Source organism: Neolamprologus multifasciatus, chromosome 17 (genome assembly GCF_963576455.1).
Source record: "Neolamprologus multifasciatus chromosome 17, fNeoMul1.2, whole genome shotgun sequence".
Lineage (NCBI taxonomy): Eukaryota > Metazoa > Chordata > Actinopteri > Cichliformes > Cichlidae > Neolamprologus > Neolamprologus multifasciatus.
This window is the reverse complement of record NC_140455.1, coordinates 4,919,112-4,941,066: the sequence shown is the minus strand read 5'-3', so window position 1 is coordinate 4,941,066 and position 21,955 is coordinate 4,919,112. Positions and strand designations below refer to the sequence as shown.

The window sequence follows — 21,955 nt, the reverse complement described above, 5'->3', positions numbered from 1 at the left end:
CCATGCTTGAATTGCAAGTTGTGTTTGTATTTATGAAGGGGACATGGAACTTTTTGTTCTCTGAGTAAGTTCAAGATAACAAAATAACTAATATTTGATAACAAATATAACTGATTTTCAGACTGTCTGGCTGTAACATCTCAGAGAGAAGCTGTGAAGCTCTGTCCTCAGTTCTCATCTCTAAGTGTTTTAGTCTGGGAGAAGTGGACCTGAGTAACAATGACCTGCAAGACTCAGGAGTAAAGCTGTTGGCTGGTGGATTGAAGAGTCCAAACTGTACCCTGGAAACTCTCAGGTCAGAATTAAAGCTTTTTTTTATTAATTTATATTCATAATCTGTATTATACTATTGCATTGCAAAACATTGTTGAATTCTAAATACAAAATGGACTTTTTATTCATATTTAGGTGTATTAGTCTCTTAATTACCATTTTTAATTTATTAATTGAGCATGAACCTGCATCTATAATGTGTTTTTTAAGCATTGGTCTGTGGAGAAATTTCAGACACTTTGGTTTTTACTACATATCAATTTCTTTTCATTGCTACTAACTGTATGGCAGCACAGTGTTTAGCAGGTCCTGAGGTCGATTCCACCGCCTCACTAGGTCCTTTCTGTGTGGAGTTTGGATATTCTGCCTGTGTTAGTGTGGGTTCTTTCCGGGTACTATGGACTTCCTCCCACAGTCCAAAGACATTCAATTAGTGTGGTTAGGTTAATTGGTCATTCTAAATTGCCCACAGGCGTGAATATGAGTGTAAGTGGCTGTTGTCTATGACTACGTCCACACATACCCGGGTATTTTTGAAAACAGAGATTTTTCTATGCGTTTGCACCTTTCGTCCTCACGTAAACGGCAGTTTCGGTCACTGAAAACGGAGATTTTTAAAAACGCCTGCCAGGGTGGATATTTTCGAAAACTCAGTTTTTGCATTCACGTGTGGATGAGGAAAACGGAGAAAACAGAGGTGTGCGCCTTTTTTGACGTCACACTGTGCGCCACGTCATTGTTTCGGTGAAATGGATTTCTACAATGGGGGACTTAGACAAAATACTGTTATATACACACACAGTCTCTGTCCCTCCACACATAGGACTCTGTTCTGCTTCTATGCACCATCTTTGTTTACTATTTTCCACCGAGGCTTCTAGACTTCTGATTGGCCAACATTTCTACAGGGTTAGGAATATATCGCCACCTGTTGCTTTGGCATGTTCCTAGCAGCGTTTTCCTTCATTTTTGCGTTTACGTGTGGACCGGATTATTTTTTAAAACAAAAACAGAAAAAACTCGTAAAACAAATTACACAAAAGACCCACGGAATACAATAAAGGAAACATTTTCTGATCCTGTCACAGTGAAGTTGAAACGTATGCTTAGCAACTACTGCAGAGTTTAGTCCAGTAAATTGGCTGTAGGTGTGAATGGTAGCATTAATCATGGTCTTACTGTGTACGTCCTTTGATAGAGTGGTGAGACTTAGAGGTGCACCCCCGCCAGATGATACCTGTGAAAGACTACTGCTCCCATGTCACCCTGATTTGGAAAAGCTGTTAAGAAAATGGATAGGTCAAAAGAGAAAAAATTATAGCTTTCCCACAAACGTTTCATTATGAAGCTTTATTAACATGTCTGCTGTAATCTTTGGTTCTATGTTATTGTATCACTTCCTCTTACAACACAAAGTGGTGTTTCGTGTAGTTTAATCCTTTCACCTAAATTAATTTCAAACTTTTACATAGTGACTAATTTTATACTGTAATCTACATGTGCTTTTCAGATCACACTTTCTCTTAAGTCACTGGCAAATTAAATTCTTAGTATGTCACTAGCAGTATGGTCTGTGGTTCTAGAGCTGTGTCACCACAACTTTCCTGCTCCGTGTCAATGATTTGTTATTCCAGAAAATATTCCTAAAAAAAAAAGTAGGAAGTGTAGCCTTAAACATAAACTTCTGATAAACCACCAACCAATTAAATTTTTCCTGTTCTGTGACACACCTGCCAAGTAGGAAAGGAAATTGTGCTAAATAAAAAAAAAACTTATTGGTTACTCTTTTCTCAGAAAGGTGCATGTACACATTCCAGTTACTATATTATTTCTGTGGCCAGAGCAGCTGACATGGAAAGAAATTTGAAACTGTAGCATTGGTTTCGTAGATAATTGAGATTCACTGGGGAAAAGGTGGTCAAAATCTTGATCATCTCTATGATTTGATTTGACAAAGTTTTTGCACCAGATGACCTTACTGATGATCAGGCTATAAAGAAAGCATAATAGCATATTCAGTTTTAGAGTGCAGGCTTTCTTACTTGTGGTTCTTAGTGTTTCCAAAAGGAGTTTTAGGTAATTAAACTTGAGACAATAGTGTTATCTAGTCAAATGGATGGACAGCCCTGCATTTGGAAATGGAAAAAAAACAAACAACAAAAACAAATAAAACAATGCTTACATGCAGTATTCACAGCTAGTGTGTGTGTGTGTGTGTGTGTGTGTGTGTGTGTGTGTGTGTGTGTGTGTGCATGCGCGCATGTGCATGCGTGTAGTCTGTCAGGCTGTTTGATCACAGAGGAAGGCTGTACTTCTCTGGCCTCAGCTCTGAGCTCCAACCCCTCCCATCTGAGAGAGCTAGACCTGAGCTACAATCATCCAGACGACACAGGAATGAAGCTGTTGTCGGCTGGACTGGAGAATCCAGGCTGGAGACTGGACACTCTCAGGTATGGGGAGAATATCTGATAGAGGAGGAAGAGCTGGAAACATTTCCTTTAATTCCTGTTTGTTTCATGACATATCCAATCACACACAGGACGTCTATCTATTTACTGCGCTGCAGTGTTTCTCCTTCTTTTACTTCGGGGTCTCAAACTCAATTTAGCTGGGGGCCGCTGGAGGCAGAGTCTGGGTGAGGCTGGGCCACATCATGTTTTCCGCAAGAAAAATCTCAAATCTCTTTATTTTTATTTTTTTAACACAAAATAAGATGAAAAATAAATAAACAAATTAACAATTAATAATAAGAATGTCTGTATTAACAGTCCTTTAACCTTCTTCTGAACATGAATGGAACACTGAAGAACATGAACTGTTCCTCTGAACAAGGCTTCTCTTGCCTACTCCTTGCTGCTAGAGACCTGGCAGTGCTTCCTCTCGCATAGCCGAACCCGATTTGGCCTGAGGGAGGAAGCAGTTGATACCCTCAGTATGTCTTGAAGAAAGAAAAGAAAGAAGAAGAAAGTGTACTTTATTGATCCCCGTGGGGAAATTCCTCTCTGCATTTAACCCATTCACTTAGTGAAGCAGTGGGCAGCCATTGGATGCCTGGGGAGCAGTGTGTAGGAACGGTACCTTGCTCAGGGGTACCTCAGGGTAGCTGTTCAGGGGAATCGAACCCCTGACCTTCCGATCATGGGGCCACCACTCTACAGTGATAGCTCAGGGATAGCTCAAGATGATCATCACTAAGTCTGGACCTCTACCAGGGCTCTAGAGTGCGAACAATTTGGTTGCAAATGCAACCAAAGTTTTTCAATCGTGTGACTAAAAAAACTCCTGGGTCGCACCGTTGCCACCAACTGTTTGAGTAAAAAAAATAAAAGAATGGTCTCCGCGACTCTGGAAGTCTCCATGTGGTCAACAACAGACACACATTATGCCCCTATCGTGATCGTGGCTCAAGAGTTGGCAGTTCGTCTTGTAATCGGAAGGTTGCCGGTTTGAGCCCCGGATCGGACAGTCTCGGTCGTTGTGTCCTTGGCAAGACACTTTACCCGTTGCCTACTGGTGGTGGTCAGGGGGCCCGGTGGTCAGAGGGCCCGGTGGCCTCTGTCAGTGCGCCCCAGGACAGCTGTGGCTACAATGTAGCTTGCCATGACCTGTGTGTGAATGGGTGGATGACTGAATGTGTAATGTCCTTAGGGACTAGTAAAGTGCTAACAAATACAGGCCATTTAGCATTTACCATCGTGGTCTAAACCAATCACAGATAGTCAGGGACGGGACATCTCTGATTGGCTGTGGTCCCGTTGAAAGTGTAGGTGGATAGAGAGAGGTGAGTAGCTTGAATAAAGCGATAAAGCTCACAAAACTATTTCAACAACCACCAAACAGCAAATAAGAGCAGATAAACGGATTCCACACAAAGATGTAAACAAAGAGCGCGGACCCGATTCATCAGAATCAGCTTTCTCTTTCTCACCCGATGGCCCGTAAACGGACACGCCGTTTGGGCTGAAAGCCGACAGCTCACTGATTCTGATGCGTCGGCGGGTCCGCGTTTTGTGTTTACATCATTTTTGCACTAGATTGTGAGCTGCAGGTTTTATCTCTCTCTGACCAAAATTCACTGAACCAGCAGCAAAAGAAGATCCAAACTACGATTCTCATTTGATAAATATCGTCATTAATTCCGTGTTACTTTTGCTGTTTTGCATCCACCACGATAAAATCACACTCTGTGTGTGTGTGTGTGTGTGTGTGTGTGTACTTCAAGAACAGTTTTCCGTCTCAAATCTCAGTTTTCTGCATTATTCATTCGGATTGACGTCCTCGCGGTGGTGCTGTGATGTTTGGTGTTAAACTCCAAATAATTCCAGTTATAGATCTTGTTTGGGCAAACAAATAAAGAAAGATTGACTTTTACAAGAGACAAAATGGCAAAGATGAAGAAAGTGGAAGAAGAAATTGAAAAAATAAATAAGCAACAAGTAATACTAATGTCGATGATGGACCAAATCAAAGAACTAAAAAAACCTGATTAAGGAGAAAGACAAGACAATCCAGTTTTTGGAAAGGAAGGTAGACGATCTAGAACAGCAGAATCGACTTGAGGAAGTGACTATTATGGGTCTGGAAACTAAACACAGAAGTTATGGGAAAGTCACCGAGTTTGGGACTGGCGCAAAAAGAGGTGAAGACGAGCCCCTGACGGAGAAGCTACAGTCATTGGAACGGCAGGTTGTGGAATTCTTTTCGAATAAAAAACTTCCCCTGCATAGTAATAATATATCTGCAACAGCAACTAATGCTCCTCCAGCAATTGTAGTGAGATTTGTAAACCAAAAACACAAAGTTGACTTGCTGAAGCGGTCCAGCCTATTGAGAGGAAGAGGAGTATATTTGAATGAACATCTTACAAAAAGAAATGCAGATATTGCTAGACAAGCTCGCATATTACGGAAGGAGAAAAAGATTCAAGCAACCTGGACCAGGAACTGTAAAGTGATGATTAAACTTAATGGAACACCAGAAGAAGCCAAGGTTGTAACGATTAAGGATCTTGAGGAATTGGACATTTATACAAGATAGCATGACGAAGAGAGACAGATGGTTACGACCAATTATGGCTATGAGCTTAAAAACGATTAGTTCATCCTTTACAAGAACAGATGCTACTTCAGGTGGAAAAGGACAAGAGGAAGTTGTAAATTGGACATGGAAGAAGAGAAGGTCAACAGACTTCAAAATATTTCGATAAATAAATGTGCGATTATTAAGGATCTTTTTCTTTCTTTTTTGAGGCCAATAGATATTCTTAGAATAATTATGCACAATGCTCGACGACTCAGATCATAAACTATATGATTTTGAAGCAGGTATTGACCCTGAAAGGAATGTGCTTAATACAATTAATGTCACATGTGAATATTATACAGAGGAGCAATTCAGGGATAAGGTTGAAATAGCTAATACATTTTCACTAATTCATATTAATTGCAGAAGTCTTTATAGAAGTTTTGCTTCGATTAAAGATTTTTTGTATAGTTTGAGAGGCAAGTTCCAAATAATTGCTTTATCTGAAACATGGTTAGATGAGAATAGGGGTTGTCATTTCTGTATCGAAGGGTACGATTTATACTTTGTAAATATAACTAAGAAGAAGGCAGGAGGGGTGGCACTTTTTGTTAATTGTGATTTGAAATGTAAACAAGTTGAATATATGTCTGTGGCTATTGACGATTTAATGGAGTCTGAAATTGGACATAGAAAGAAGAAGTAATGTAATTGTTATGTGTATATACAGGAAACTGGGGTCACAGATTGAGTTATTTACAGAGGTAGTAGAAGACTTATTGAGTAAGGCTACTCAATAAAGAGGGAAATAAGACTTTATGTTTGTGTGGTGATTACAATATTGATCTTTGTAAAGAGGCAAATGATAAGGCCGCATCAGATTTTTTTGAATTATTATTTGGAAAAGGATTTTATCCTTTAATTATAAAGCCGAGTAGAATAACGGATAAATCAGAAAAACTAATTGATCATATTTTTTATTAATAGCTTGGAGAGTAACATTATGAGTGGCCTCATCATAAACGATATAAGTGATCATTTACCAGTCTTTTTTTACTTTTGATTTAAATATGAAAAGAAAGGAAGAAGTGGAGTTCGAGAGTCATAGAAGGGTAAGAAACAACGAGGCAATTAATAAGTTTATACAAGATCTCATGGAAGTGGACTAGAGTGAGGGTTATGTTAATGAGGTCAACGTTGCATATGGAGCATTTTTAAATACTTGGCCTTGTATGATAAACATTGTCCATTGGTATCATTTAAGTATAAGAAAAATAATAAGAATTTGAAACCTTGGATAACTAAGGGTCTTGCAAATGCGAGTAAAAAGAAAAAAAAATTATATAGGGATTATATAACACAGCACCTAAACGCGTAGTGAGGGTGTGCTGGGAACGACTAGCAGAGGCCCCAGTCCGCGAGATCTTCAACGCACACCTCCGGCAGAGCTTCAACAGCATTCCGAGGGAGGCGGGGGACATCGAGTCCGAATGGACCATGTTCAGCGCCTCCATTGCCGAAGCTGCTGCATTGAGCTGCGGCCGCAAGGTGGTTGGTGCCTGCCGTGGTGGTAATCCCCGAACCAAATGGTGGACACCAGAGGTGAAGGGAGCCACCAGGTTGAAGAAGGAGTCCTATCGGGCTTGGTTAGCCTGTGGGACTCCGGAGGCAGCCGACAGGTATCGACAGGCCAAGCGGAATGCGGCTCGGGCAGGAGCTGAAGCAAAAACTCGGGTGTGGGAGGAGTTCAGAGAGGCCATGGACTTTCGGACTGCCTCGAAGAGGTTCTGGCAAACCGTCAGGCGTCTCAGGAGGGGAAAGCGGTGCTCTACCTGCACTGTGTATAGTGCTGGCGGAGCGCTGCTGACGTCGACTGAGAAAATTGTCAGGCGGTGGAAGGAATACTTCGAGGACCTCCTTAATCCCACTGACGCGTCTTCCGAGGAGGAAGCAGAGTCTGGGGATGAGGGGAATGACCCGCCAATTTCCGGGGGCGAGGTCACTGAGGCAGTTAAACAACTCCTTGGTGGCAGAGCCCCTGGTGTTGATGAGGTCCGCCCCGAGTTCCTGAAGGCTCTGGACGTTGTAAGGCTGTCCTGGTTGACACGCCTCTGCAATGTTGCGTGGAGATCAGGGGCAGTACCCGTGGATTGGCAGACCGGGGTGGTGGTCCCCATCTTTAAGAAGGGGGACCGGAGGGTGTGTTCCAACTACAGGGGGATCACACTCCTCAGGGTGCTGGAAAGGAGAGTTCGTCCGCTAGTCGAACCTCTGATGCAGGAGGAACAATGCGGTTTTCGTCCTGGTCGCGGAACACTGGACCAGCTCTTCATCCTCTCGAGGATACTTGAGGGTGCATGGGAGTTTGCCCAACCAGTCTACATGTGTTTTGTGGACTTGGAGAAGGCATTCGACCGTGTCCCTCGGGGTGTCCTGTGGGAGGTGTTGCGGGAGTATGGGGTGTCTGGCCCATTGCTACGGGCCATTCGATCCCTATACAACCGTTGCAAGAGCTTGGTTCGCATTGCCGGCAATAAGTCGGACTCGTTCCCGGTGGGTGATGGGCTCCGCCAGGGCTGCCCTTTGTCACCGTTTCTGTCCATAATTTTTATGGACAGGATTTCTAGGCGCAGCCAAGTGGCGGAGGGCTTTCGCTTTGGTGGCCTCAGGATCTCATCTCTGATCTTTGCGGATGATGTGGTTCAGTTGGCTTCATCGGGTGAGGGCCTCCAGCTCGCACTGGAGCGGTTCGCAGCCGAGTGTGAAGCAGCGGGAATGAGGATCAGCACCTCCAAATCTGAGGCCATGGTTCTCAGCCGGAAAAGGGTGGAGTGCCCACTCCGGGTCGGGGATGAGGTCCTGCCCCAAGTGGAGGAGTTCAAGTATCTCGGGGTCTTGTTCGCGAGTGATGGGAGAAGGGAGCCGGAGATCGACAGACGGATTAGGGCTGCAGCTGCAGTAATGCAGACGCTGCACCGGTCCGTCGTGGTGAAGAGGGAGCTGAGTGTAAAAGCGAAGCTCTAAATTTACCGGTCGATCTACGTCCCTACCCTCACCTATGGCCACGAGCTGTGGGTAGTGACCGAAAGGACGAGATCGCAGATACAAGCGGCGGAAATGAGCTTCCTCCGAAGGGTGGCTGGCATCTCTCTTAGAGATAGGGTGAGAAGTTCGGCCATCCGGGAGGGGCTCAGAGTAGAGCCGCTGCTGCTCCACATCGAAAGGAGCCAGCTGAGGTGGTTCGGGCATCTGATAAGGATGCCCCCTGGGCGCCTCCTGGGTGAGGTGCTCCAGGCATGTCCCACCGGGAGGAGGCCCCGGGGCAGACCCAGGACACGCTGGAGAGATTATATCTCTCGGCTGGCCTGGGAACGCCTTGGTGTTCCCCCGGATGAGCTGGAGGAGGTGGCTGGGGAGAGGGAGGTCTGGGCCTCTTTGCTTAGGCTGCTGCCCCCGCGACCCGACCTCGGATAAAGCGGATGAAGATGGATGGATGGATGGATGGATGGATGTTGAAATTTCAGATCCAGCATTCAGACGGACGGACCTGTTCTCAGGTCATCAAGTATCTGCACCTTCGCCTAGGGACCGAATAGCTGAGTCACCACCATTTGAGATTACAGTTGTGGATTTTGCTCGGCTTCTTTATGTAAAAAAAGGTGATTCTGTGAAAAGATCCTGTTTTGCCCTATTTACTTGTGCTGTAACATGAGCGGTCCATTTAGAGCTTGTGTCAGATCAGTCTACTCAGACATTTTTGCTGGCATTGAAAAGATTCATTGCCAGGAGAGGACTATGCAGAGTTATCTGTTCTGACAATGCCAGAACATTTAAAAGAGCAGAGCAAGATTTGAAGGAACTATGGAAGACAATTAAAGACCCACAGTTGCTGGAGTTCTTCTCGGAAAGAGGAATTACTTGGATGTTTATTGCAGAAAGAGCAGCCTGGTGGTGGATTCTGGGAATGTCATGTCAGATCGGTGAAAACCTGCCTCAAGAAGGTGTTAGGTAGAGCTTCACTCTACTTTGAAGAAATGTGCACTGTATTAGCAGAAGTGGAAGCTACTCTGAACTCTAGGCCTCTCACCTTTATGCACAATGAGATAAATGTACCGCAACCACTTACTTACCCGCTTTCTGGTGGGCAAACGACTGACATCTCTATCACCCAAGTCAATCCCAAGGAATACACATTATCTGACACCTAACAAAGGATATTACTCGGAGATGGAGATACAGGTAGAAGATAGGACAACTTATTCATTACAAGTATACAGTACTAAGAATAACTTGATGTTTCTAAGGGCACAATACTAACTGTTTACTCACTGATAAAAATTCTACTGAATTGAAAAACAATTTATGGTAACTTACTTTTTTTTAAATTAAATGCAATTGAATAACATTATTTTTTAAAATCATTGACTTTTCTGGTACAACACTTAATGTAAACACTGAATGTGTAAGTGATTCAAAAAGAATAATTAACTATTTTCTGTGATGGAATTAAAATCAGCTGAGCAAAAACAAGAACGTTGCCACCATCTTCTATAATTTCATTGTTTAATTAAAAATTAATTAAAATTTGCCATTTACCAAATTATCACATTTTCAATGTATATGTATTTATAAGACTTAAAACTTAACAATCTTACAATAAAACCTCGGATTGAATTATTCTGAAACTAAATTCAGGCTTCCCATAACTTTGTATTGTAGATACATTATCTTCACGCCCCCTACCACCTAACACCCCCCTCCCCCATTGCAGGACCAGGCGATATTTCTGTTTTTTGTTTTTTTTAATACATCTGCATAAATGTCAACAATTCTGTGTTTTTCTCTCACTTTTCGGTGCTGTGTGTACATTAATGAGGAAAAAATGAACTTAAATGATTTTAGCAAACGGCTGCATAATAATAATAATAATAATAATACTAATAATAACAATAATAATAACAACTTTATTTATAAAGCGCTTTCAAACAAAGTGCTGTACAACTAAAGAGATAAATATAATAAAAGCGATACATAGCAATACAGGTAAAAGACACAATACAAGTTAAAAACAATAAAAATTAAAAAAACTAAAAGACATAGAATTAAGACATGTAGGATAGGGTGAACTAATGTGTCTTCAACTTAGTTTTAAAAACCTCCACAGAGCATGCCTGCCGAATATCTTGAGGGAGATTTGTTAGGGTTCAGATATTAAGGAGGGATATAGGAGGAATACAAACAACACTGGTCCGGCCGGGTTAAGTCAAACGATGATTTTTAATGAAACACACGTGTGGGAGAAGAACACTGTACGCAGACAGCATCAATCTCTCTTTTTTTTTTTTTTTGCCTGTCCCATTTGGTTCTTTAGCCATCAGAATTGTTGTCTGAAAACCAAAAAGGGCCCCCCGCACCCCGGAAGAGGCCTGACCGAGCAACAGGCGCCAGGCCCCGCCAAGTAGCCACCGGGAGTGAGCTGGTACATACCTGAGCGCCCAAGACCCAAGAGATGTTACCCTTCCCTCCGGGGTGGAGGCAAGCAGACCGTCCCAGGCTCCGCAGCAGCAGGGAGGCCAATCAGACAGCCAACATCTTCTCCCAGCCACCCCGCCCCAATGGCTAGTAGAGAACGGGGTGTGTGAAGACCCCATACCTCTCTCCTCCCGCTCATGTGTAGTGTTGCTGCGTGTTGCTCTAAAATGCATTTAAAACAAGGGAGAGCATGGTGCTGCTGCCAGAGAGCAGCAGGTGTTAGCACGGCCCCTCCCGAGAACCCTCAATGTCTACATGGATTTAAAATTGAGAGGTGGGCACCGGCGCCAGAGGTAGGTTTGAATACACAGACCGTCCACTGGACGCCGTTAACATGCCCACCCTCAAGGCCCTATATATATGTGTGTGTTATGAGAGTGTGAGTAATGTGGATGTCTAAGTTGTGAGATAAAATTGAAGCACAGGTGGCCAGAAGGGGACGGGGGGGAGGGGGGGGGGGGAATGTCTCCCCTGCACCCTGGTGACACACCTGCACCCCAAGGCCCTACCTGTGTGGGTGGGTGTGGTGGAGCGGGAAGAGGGAGGTAGCTGGGGATGGGGAGGAAAAGCAGGGCCTAGGGCCAGCTCCCCCGCTGACCCCAGTAGGCACCCCCGTCCTCTGGTACCCACCAAGGCAAGGGAGCCCAGGCCCATCCAGACCGGGACCTACGGCAGCAGCACTGCCAAGCCCCACAGGACCCGGAGCAGCCCACCCTACCCCACCGCAGAGGAAACTGTACCCACCCCAACATTCAATCATCTCCCAGACTACACAAGACAACAGACACCCAGGTTAAGTTTATTCTCCACCTCTCCTATGTCTCTCCCCCACCTGCAGAGTGGACTCCTGCAAAGATGGACAGCATCAATCTCTAACTGGTGGACGGTTACTCAAGCTCTTTATAGCCTCTAGTGGCCCCCACCTAGTCGTAAAAACCTAAACATTCACATTCTTTCTAACTCCTAGCGAGCCTGACTTATGGCCTTGGCTGCTCCCTATTTTGTCTGCCTTCAACAACGGTGGGAGTGAAGCTCCCGTGGAATGTGCTCTCTGTCTCCTCTACTATCAGAAAAAGCAAGGTCCTGACTCTCTGAAAACAGCATATCCTATAACTCAGCAGTATAATGCATCATAAAATAATATCATTCATTCACACTAAATCAGCAGTCTAATGTAATACAAATCAGTTTAATACCTGTAATAGTTATCACCTTCTTCTAATTCAGGAGAATAATGCAAACTAAAACTACATAATAGTTTCACAATCATTAATCAGGGGTATAACATGGCATAAGATAATATTATAATCCCATAGATTGTTTCACAGAAATGGGGCACGAAAAGACAAAGCACGCACTCCAATTGTCTTTTTTTCCGGCTCTAGGAACTTTTAGAAGGCCAGAGTCCTGAGATTGTAGAGCACAAGATGGAACATAAAGGTGTGAAAGGTTGGAGAGGTATTAGGTGCCAATCCGTTTAAAGCTTTGTAGGTGAGCAGCAGAACCTTAAAATCTGCTCGAACCTGACAAGGTAGCCAATGCAGAGATCTCAGAACAGGGGTAATGTGCTCAAATTTCCCAGTTCTTGTTAAAATGCGAACCACACGCCCAAGTTTTTTACCTTGTTTCTGCAATTTATGACACCATAAATTGATAACCAGCCCTTAATTGAAGATAAACAACATCCTAGTTTAGAGACTTCAGCGCAATTTCCAATGGTTATAGGAACATAAAGCTGCAGGTCATCAGCGTAACAATGAAAGGTTACCTTAAAAGAACGCAAAAGAACACCAAGAGGCAGCTGTTACATAGAAAACAGCAATGTTCCAAGTACGGAGCCCTGCTTCACTGCACAAGTCTCGGAGAGATCATTTTTAAAACTAACAGTTTGAGACCTCCCAAACAGGTAAGATCTCAGCCATGATAAAACATTTCCTGTAATTCCAATAAAATGTTCAAGCCTATCCAATAAAATGCAGTGATCCACAGTGTCAAACGCAGCACTTAGATCCAGCAATAATAAAACTGAAGTGCGATCGTTGTCTGCATTAACCAGCAGATCATTTACCACTTAGACTAAAGCTGTTTCTGTGGAGTGATTTGGTCTAAAAGCAGACTGAAATGGTTCAAACAGATTGCTTGTTGGCAAATGCTCAGTGAGCTGCTTAAAAACCACTTTTTCAAAGATTTTAGATAAAAAAGACAGATGTGAGATGGGTCTATAGTTTGCGACCATGTCAACATCCAGTCCAGGCTTTTTTAAGATCGGCACTCCCACAGCTGATTTAAGACATTCAATAAAGACTCCGGTCATCAATGAAGTATTTAAAAGAAACAGAATGTAGGGTCCTAATGCTGACCACAGCTCCTTTATAACTCAGGCTGGTAGAGGATCCAAAGAACAGGTTGTACATCGAGCTGCTTTTACAACCTTAGTTAATCCTGAGTAGTCTAATGAACAGCCTGAGGAGGGAGTAATATGATTTCTAAGTGTTTCAGCCCTGTCTCTTAAAAACGTAAGAAAGTCATGAGCTGTCAAATTAGAACAGTAGAGAGTTGACTTACTCTCTGTAAGTTGCGACACTGTGTTGAATAAGAGTTTTGAGTTATGTTTATGACTCATGATGAGATTTGAGAAATAATTTGCTTTCGCTGTCGACATCGCTGATTGAAGAGAAGACAATGAGTCCTTCCAAGCCTGGAGAAATACTTCTAGTCTGGAAGATCTCCAGTGACGCTCGGCTTTTCTACAATTTCTTCTCAAGTTCAAGAGCTCCTCATTTAACCAAGGCATAGGGTTCCTTTTTTGACATTTCAACTTTTTTACGGGAGCAACAGAGTCCAGTAGTTCAAGAAGTGTATTAATAAGATTCGCAGTCAAGGTGTCCACACATAACTCCTGGGTAAAAATAGGGTCCAACACAACAGGTAGATGTAATTTAACTCCAAGCAATGCTTCAGGGCTAATGTAACGAGATGATATGAGGGGCAATTTTCCCCTCTCAGAAGCTGGAGATTTAGGGATTAAAATATCAAATAAAATTGCTGAGTGGTCTAGAAACACAATTTTCAGTCATTGATACATTCAGCCCGTAGCCCAAGACAAGGTCTAGAGTGTGGCCCTTACGTGTTGACCCAGACACAAATTGTGTGAAGTTTAAGGAATTACATTTAAGAAATCTTTGACCAGGGGTTTATCCTCACAACACAGATGAATATTAAAGTCCCCCCACTACAAGAATCCTTTCATAGTGAGCGATAAAACATGTCAAGAAGTCTGAAAATTCCGAAATAAACAAGTCATTATATTTAGGTGGACGATAGATGACTATAATTAGAACCACGGGACAGCCTAAAGTCAGGAGTTGGGACTCAAATGAGGTAAAAACACCAGGACTTTGTATCTGTTTGCATTTAAAACAGTCTTTGATGATAGAGGCTACCCTGCCTCCCCTCCCAGACAACCTGGGGGAGCTGAAGAAGCTGGCATCGGAGGGGCAAAGTTCCAGTAAGGAGCCACTTCACCAGCGCGCAGCCATGTCTCAGTTAGGAGCATGACATCCAGCTTAGGAGTACCAAAAAAGTCCCAAAGAACATGAGGTTTTTTTTGATACAAATCTTGCGTTTAAGAGAGCTAATTTAACTCTCTGTCCATCCGTGGTAGCAGGCAGTATTTGTAGGTTGTTCATATTTGCTAAAACCTCCCCTCGTATCCCGTCGGCATGGCGACCAATAAAGCAGGTTTGGGGTGAGCGTGCCCCGATGACGTCGGGTTAACAGGAAGAAGGCAGCGCTGTTTGAGGCCAAAATAAAGTCCTAAACAGCCAGGGTCACCGATGGTAAGGACCCGAACACGCTTCCCAGAGCGCGTGCCGCGCATTCGTCCACTTCTCCAGCGCTTCCATTTCGAAGGATTCCAGGGCAGTTCCTCCGGTACCGACGCCAGAGGTGGCGGGAGTCCTCCACATTACTTGCTAACACTGGGGAGCTTCAGTAGTGAGTCACAGATATTAAGCAGCGTCTGTCGCTCCTACACCAAAAGGGAGTGGGTTTTTAAAACTAGCAGGGACACCACTAAGAACATAAAACATAAACATTGCAGAACCGAGAGACGGCGTGCCATGACATCCGGTGCCATCTTCCACCATTATAATAAAAAGAGCGAAAATTTTAAGGGGGTCTGAATACTTTCCGTACCCACTGTATAGTATTAAAAACACCATCTACTACTGTGTCTGAATGTGTGGTATTGCCACTGTCAGTTTAGGCTTAAAGAGATATGTGTTTAAAAAAAAGAACTACTAATTTGAATTAGAATCATTACATGCTTGCAAAAAGCTAACTTTGAATATAAAAAGATTCTAGTGAGCACACGGACCAGATAAAACATATGGCAGTGATTATATGTAACATAGGCACCCTCAAAATGTTTCTGATGATTCACCTGGGAAATTTAACTTAATTCTTTAAAAGGACAAGCTAACTTACTTTAAAAGGTCATGAATGAGAGACATGTCCTTTCCAGCTAAACAGAAGAGGAATATATAGATAATGAAGGTCACAGTTTGAATCAGTCATATTTCATTCAATATAGTGGTGTACTGACAGATCCAGGATCAGTCCAAATCATCAGCAGTTTGATCCACGTATGGATTGAAGTGTATCTGTGAAAATGTTGGACTGTTCCTTTATCAGTGTGTAACAGTGTGTGTATGAGAGCCATGTAATGTCCATGTGTGCATGCTGACTGTGCTGCTCTGACCCCCCTCCTCCTTTCAGGGTGGAGCCTGCTGGAGTCCGATGGTTGAGACCAGGTCTGAGGAAGTGTAAGTGTGTTTTTAATGGGATTCATGAAAACAAAGCAGCACACATTCAACCATCTTCATCATGTCAGGAGTCATCATCAAAGTGTCAATCAATGAACAGATGATGGATCAATAACTGCAGCTGGATTGTGTTTGTTCTCTCCATCAGATTCCTGTCAACTCACAATCGACACAAACACAGTGAACACAAACCTCCAACTGTCTGACAACAACAGGAAGGTGACACATGTGAAGGAGGTTCAGTCATATTCCGATCATCCAGACAGATTTGATGTCCGTCCTCAGCTGCTGTGTAGAAATGGTTTGACTGGTCGCTGTTACTGGGAGGTTGAGTGGGATGGTGAAGTCTATATATCAGTGAGTTACAGAAGAATCAGAAGGAAAGGAGACAGTGCAGATTGTGTGTTTGGATGGAATGATCAGTCCTGGAGTCTGAGGTGTGCTAAAGATGGCCCTCGTCATGTTTGGTACAACAACAGATCAACACCCATCTCCTCCTCCTCCTCCTCCTCCTCCTCTGTCTCTAACAGAGCAGCAGTGTATGTGGACTGTCCTGCTGGCACTCTGTCCTTCTACAGAGTCTCCTCTGACACTCTGATCCACCTCCACACCTTCAACACCACATTCACTCAAACTCTTTATCCTGGGTTTTATGCATGTGCTGGTTGCTCAGTGACTCTGTGCTGAAATAAGTGTAAAGCATGGCTATTCAACTAAGAAGTTAGTTGGGCCAGATTTTCAAACCGAGGAATTTATCTGGGCCAGATATTTTTTTTGAAGCCAGTAAGCAGCAGATCATGATCAATTTCAAACCCACACAACTGTGTTGAAAAACAAGTAATTTTTTTTTTATTCCTTTTTCCCCTGTAAATCTGGTGACCTCTCACAAATGCACACCAAAAGGTCCATTTAAAAAGGGGAACTATAACTAAACTATTTTTTTTGCACATTTGAAATAATAATAATAATAAAAAAAACATTTTGATAATTCACTTTCAAATTAAAATGAATATTTTTCTGACCACTCACTTTTCCTGCCATGGATGGAGCCCCATCTGTCACAAGTATACAGACACGCTTCATATCCAGACCATTTTCCTCAAAAAGAGCTGAAATCTTCTCAAACATTATTTCGCCAGCTGTGTGTCCCTCTAACGGTAGCAAGCCGAGCAATTTCCCATCCAAAAAACGGACATATATGCACAACTGTGCATTATCAGTTCTGTCTGTGAACCCATCTCCTGCTATAGATATTACATCAGTTTTCTTCAGGTCATCTAACAGCATTTCAAACTCGTCTGATGCCAGAACTTCAACTCTACGAACTGTCTGACAGGGGTACGTTTTTAATAGCGAAGGCACACTTACTTTAATTTTTTCGTCACTTATTACCGCATCCACCACGGCCAGCATGCAGTATTTCACTGTTTCAGAATCTGTGAAAGGCCTTTTCTTCTTCGCCAAGAAGCAAACACGAAGGAAAGCTGCTGCAACTCTCTCTTGGACTGTACAGGACCCTCACCATGGCAGTACAACTCCGGTTGTAAGATTATTAATCTCGCAGTTAAACTGTACTTTTGCAGCCCTCTCCTGAGATTGCTCTGGAAAGTTTGTGTAGAAAGGCTTGTGTTTGTCATTGTGGTGCCTTCGTAAGTACAGCAACACACTCACTGCAAATTAAACACATTGGTTTGGCATTTGGATTTGGCAGTAAAATGAATAAGTATTTGTCAGTCCAGGCAGGGTTCATTGTCAATTTTGCGCTTTTGGACTGAGAAAGACATGCTGTTGTCGCATCATATATTACAATGATTGTTTAATATGTTTACATCACGGTGCATTGAGGGTTAAATATTGCTAGGCTATTAAGAGTGTTGCATTCACAGTCTACACTACGCTAAAAATTAATTAATGAATTAATTTTTCGCGTTTTCTCTGTGTTTCTGCCAGGACCACAGGCAGGGCCACTCGCAGGTTGCTTCTGGGCCACCATTTGAATAGGCTTGGTGTAAAGAGTGTCCTCCTGTTAGAGAAACACTCTTACTGTGTCCCAATCCAGCGACCGCATGCTTCGGAGTACGCGCAGTTCGCGTGCTACGTATGGCGCGTACTACGAAGTACAAGAAGTGCGGAAGTGAGAGGCTTGTGAAATGGGACGGTCTGGCCATCGTCGCGCTGCTCAGGTTGCCTAGCAACCATGATACTAACCACGTGAAACGTTTCATACAGCATTGTTTGTCAGAAATGAAGGAGAAAAATGTTTTTAGGTTCATTCATTTTTTCATGACATCACTTTGATTAATTCAATTCAATTCAATTCAATTTTATTTATATAGCGCCAAATCACAACAAATGTCGCCTCAAGGCGCTTCATAGATACAGAGAAAAGCCCAACAATCATATGACCCCCTATGAGCAAGCACTTTGGCGACAGTGGGAAGGAAAAACTCCCTTTTAACAGGAAGAAACCTCCGGCAGAACCAGGCTCAGGGAGGGGCGGCCATCTGCTGCGACCGGTTGGGGTGAGAGAAGGAAGACAGGATAAAGACATGCTGTGGAAGAGAGACAGAGATTAATAACAGATACGATTCAATACAGAGAGGTCTGTTAATACATAGTGAGTGAGAAAGGTGACTGGAAAGGAAAAACTCAATGCATCATGGGAATCCCCCGGCAGCCTACATCTATTGCAGCATAACTAAGGGAGGATTCAGGGTCACCTGGTCCAGCCCTAACTATATGCTTTAGCAAAAAGGAAGGTTTTAAGCCTAATCTTAAAAGTAGAGATAGTGTCTGTCTCCTGAATCCAAACTGGAAGCTGGTTCCACAGAAGAGGGGCCTGAAAACTGAAGGCTCTCCCTCCCATTCTACTTTTAAATACTCTAGGAACAACAAGTAGGCCTGCAGAGCGGGAGCGAAGTGCTCTAATAGGGTGATATGGTACTACAAGGTCATTAAGATAAGATGGGGCCTGATTATTTAAGACCTTGTATGTGAGGAGCAGGATTTTGAATTCAATTCTGGATTTAACAGGAAGCCAATGAAGGGAAGCCAAAACAGGAGAAATATGCTCTCTCCTTCTAGTCCCTGTCAGTACTCTTGCTGCAGCATTTTGGATTAACTGAAGGCTTTTCAGTGAGTTTTTTGGACATCCTGATAATAATGAATTGCAGTAGTCTAGCCTGGAAGTAATAAATGCATGAACTAGTTTTTCAGCGTCACTCTGAGACAGGATATTTCTAATTTTAGAGATGTTGCGCAAATGGAAGAACGCAGTCTTACATATTTGTTTAATATGTGCGTTGAAGGACATATCCTGGTCAAAAATGACTCCAAGGTTCCTCACAGTGTTACTGGAGGCCAAGGTAATGCCATCCAGAGTAAGAATCTGGTTAGATACCATATTTCTAAGCTTTTCAGCGCCGAGTACAATGACCTCAGTTTTATCTGAGTTAAGAAGCAGAAAGTTAGTGGCCATCCAAGTCTTTATGTCTTTAAGACATTCCTGCAGTTTAACTAATTGGTGTGTGTTATCTGGCTTCATGGACAGATAGAGCTGGGTGTCATCTGCATAGCAGTGAAAATGTATGCTATGTCTTCTAATGATGCTGCCTAGGGGAAGCATGTATAATGTAAACAGAATTGGTCCTAGCACCGAACCCTGTGGAACTCCATAATTAACCTCAGTGTGTGAAGAGGACTCTCCATTTACATGCACAAATTGGAGTCTATTAGATAGATATGATACAAACCACTGCAGTGCAATACCTGTAATACCTACAGCATGTTCTAATCGCTCTAATAGAATATTATGGTCAACAGTATCGAATGCTGCACTAAGGTCAAGAAGGACAAGCACAGAGATGAGTCCACTGTCAGAGGCCATAAGAAGATCATTTGTAACCTTCAATAAAGCTGTTTCTGTGCTGTGATGAACTCTGAAACCTGACTGAAACTCTTCAAATAAACCATTCCTCTGCAGATGATCTGTTAGCTGTTTGACAACTACTCTTTCAAGGATTTTTGATATGAAAGGAAGGTTGGAGATTGGCCTATAATTAGCTAAGACTGCTGGGTCTAGAGATGGCTTTTTGAGTAAAGGTTTAACTGCAGCCACCTTGAAGGCCTGTGGTACATAGCCGATTATTAGAGATAGGTTGATCATATATAAGATCGAAGAATTAATCAATGGCAGGACTTCTTTGAGCAGTTTTGTAGGAATGGGGTCTAAAAGACACGTTGATGGTTTGGAGGAAGTAATTATTGAAGTTAACTCAGAAAGATCGATTGGAAAAAAAAGAGTCTAACTTAACATCAATGGAACTAAGAGTAGCTGTAGATAATATTACATCTGTGGGATGATTATTGGTAATTTTTTCTCTAATGATAAAAATTTTATTTGTGAAGAAGTTCATGAAGTCATCACTAGTTAACGTTAAAGGGATGGTTGGCTCAACAGAGCTCTGACTTTTTGTCAGCCTGGCTACAGTGCTGAAGAGAAACCTGGGGTTGTTCTTATTTTCTTCAATCAGTGATGAGTAGTAAGCTGTTCTGGCTTTGCGGAGGGCTTTCTTATAAAGCAACAAACTATTTCTCCAGGCTAAATGATGATCCTCTAAATTTGTGACACGCCATTTCCTCTCCAGATTACGAGTCATCTGCTTTAGGGTACGTGTTTGAGAATTATACCACGGGGTCAGGTACTTCTGATTAGAGACCTTAGTTTTCACTGGAGCTACAATATCCAGAGTCGTACGTAGTGAGGAGGTGAAATTATTAACAAGATAATCGACCTCTGTTGGGGTAGCGTTCAGATAGCTGCTCTGCTCTGTGTTGGTACTGGGCATTGACGATGATAACAGTGGCTGGATTATATTCTTAAACTTAGTTACAGCGCTTTCAGAAAGACATCTACTTTGATAAAGTCCACTCTCCACTGCTGCGTAATCAATTATTGTAAATGTAAATGTTATCAAGAAATGATCAGACAGGAGAGGGTTTTCAGGAAACACTGTTAAATGTTCAGTTTCTATGCCATATGTTAAAACAAGATCTAGAGTGTGATTAAAGTGGTGGGTGGGTTCTTTTACATTTTGAGAGAAACCAATTGAGTCTAACAACAGATTAAATGCCATGTTGAGGCTGTCATTTTTAGCATCTACATGGATGTTAAAATCACCCACAATAATTATTTTATCTGAGCTCAGAACTAAATTAGATATAAAGTCTGAGAAATCAGACAGAAACTCTGTGTAAGGCCCAGGTGGACGATAGATGATAACAAGTAAGACTGGTTTCTGAGTTTCACAGCTGGGGTGGACAATGCTAAGCATCAGGCTTTCAAATGAATTAAAAGTCTGTCTTGGTCTTTCATTAATTAATAGACTGGTGTGAAAAATTGCTGCCACACCACCCCCTCGACCTGTGCTTCGAGATTTCTGGTAGTTAGAATGACTCGGGGGTGTTGATTCATTTAAACTAACATAATTAGTTTGATTAGTTGAGTATCTGAGGCTGAGACCACAGGACTGTAAATCATGATTGTTGGGCTTCATTTCTGTACTGAACAGTCATTTAAGAGTAGTTAGCAAATAACAATTAGCTGATGTTGGTCATGAGTCTAAAATCATCTCACTGTGGTAATGTAAATATAATATGGCCAACATTATATATATTGTCAGATTATTATGATATGTGTGTATGTGTGTGTGTGTGTGTATATATATATATATATATATATGTGTATATGTGTATATATGTGTATATGTGTATATATATATATATACATATATACATATATACATATATATATGTATATATGTATATATATATGTATATATGTGTATATATATATATATATATATATACACATATATACATATATATACGTATATATATATATATATATATACATATATATATATATATATATATATATATATATATATGTATATATATATATATATATATATATATATATGTAAGAGACAAATATTGTCCGTTTAATATGTTGGCATTACTAAATTTGGCTCAATGCTTACATATATGTGTAAAAAGCAAATGTATGAGCTGTGATAACTGTGTCTGATAGAATGAAGAGTAGACTGAATATATGAAATATTCCTTTGTTGGGTGAGAAAATCAGACCATGTCATAACTGCTTTAAGTCACACAGAATAGATATCAGAGCCTTAAACAGTCTGACTTCTGCTAAATGGGTCAAACTGGGCAGAAAGTAAACAAACACATAACATCCTTATAGAATATGATGGAACACTATAGATCAACTTACCTTTACCACC

The 21,955-nt window shown here is 42.2% G+C and overlaps 1 protein-coding gene and 1 long non-coding RNA gene across 6 annotated transcripts in view; both read left to right on the top strand.

The window, feature by feature from the left end:
* LOC146498785 (protein NLRC3-like) overlaps positions 1-18,087 on the top strand; it is a 40,871-nt gene extending 22,784 nt beyond the window's left edge. For all 5 annotated transcript variants that reach the window (XM_085138950.1, XM_085138948.1, XM_085138947.1 and 2 more), the window contains 4 exons: positions 122-295; positions 2,550-2,723; positions 15,607-15,653; positions 15,802-18,087. In XM_085138950.1, the coding sequence (XP_084995076.1) occupies positions 122-295; positions 2,550-2,723; positions 15,607-15,653; positions 15,802-16,340 (934 nt within the window). In that variant the 3' untranslated portion in view covers positions 16,341-18,087. The remainder of the gene's footprint in view (positions 1-121; positions 296-2,549; positions 2,724-15,606; positions 15,654-15,801) is intronic.
* LOC146498779 (uncharacterized) overlaps positions 1-21,955 on the top strand; it is a 319,599-nt gene that overhangs the window by 211,399 nt on the left and 86,245 nt on the right. The gene's annotated exons all lie outside the window — the stretch shown is intronic.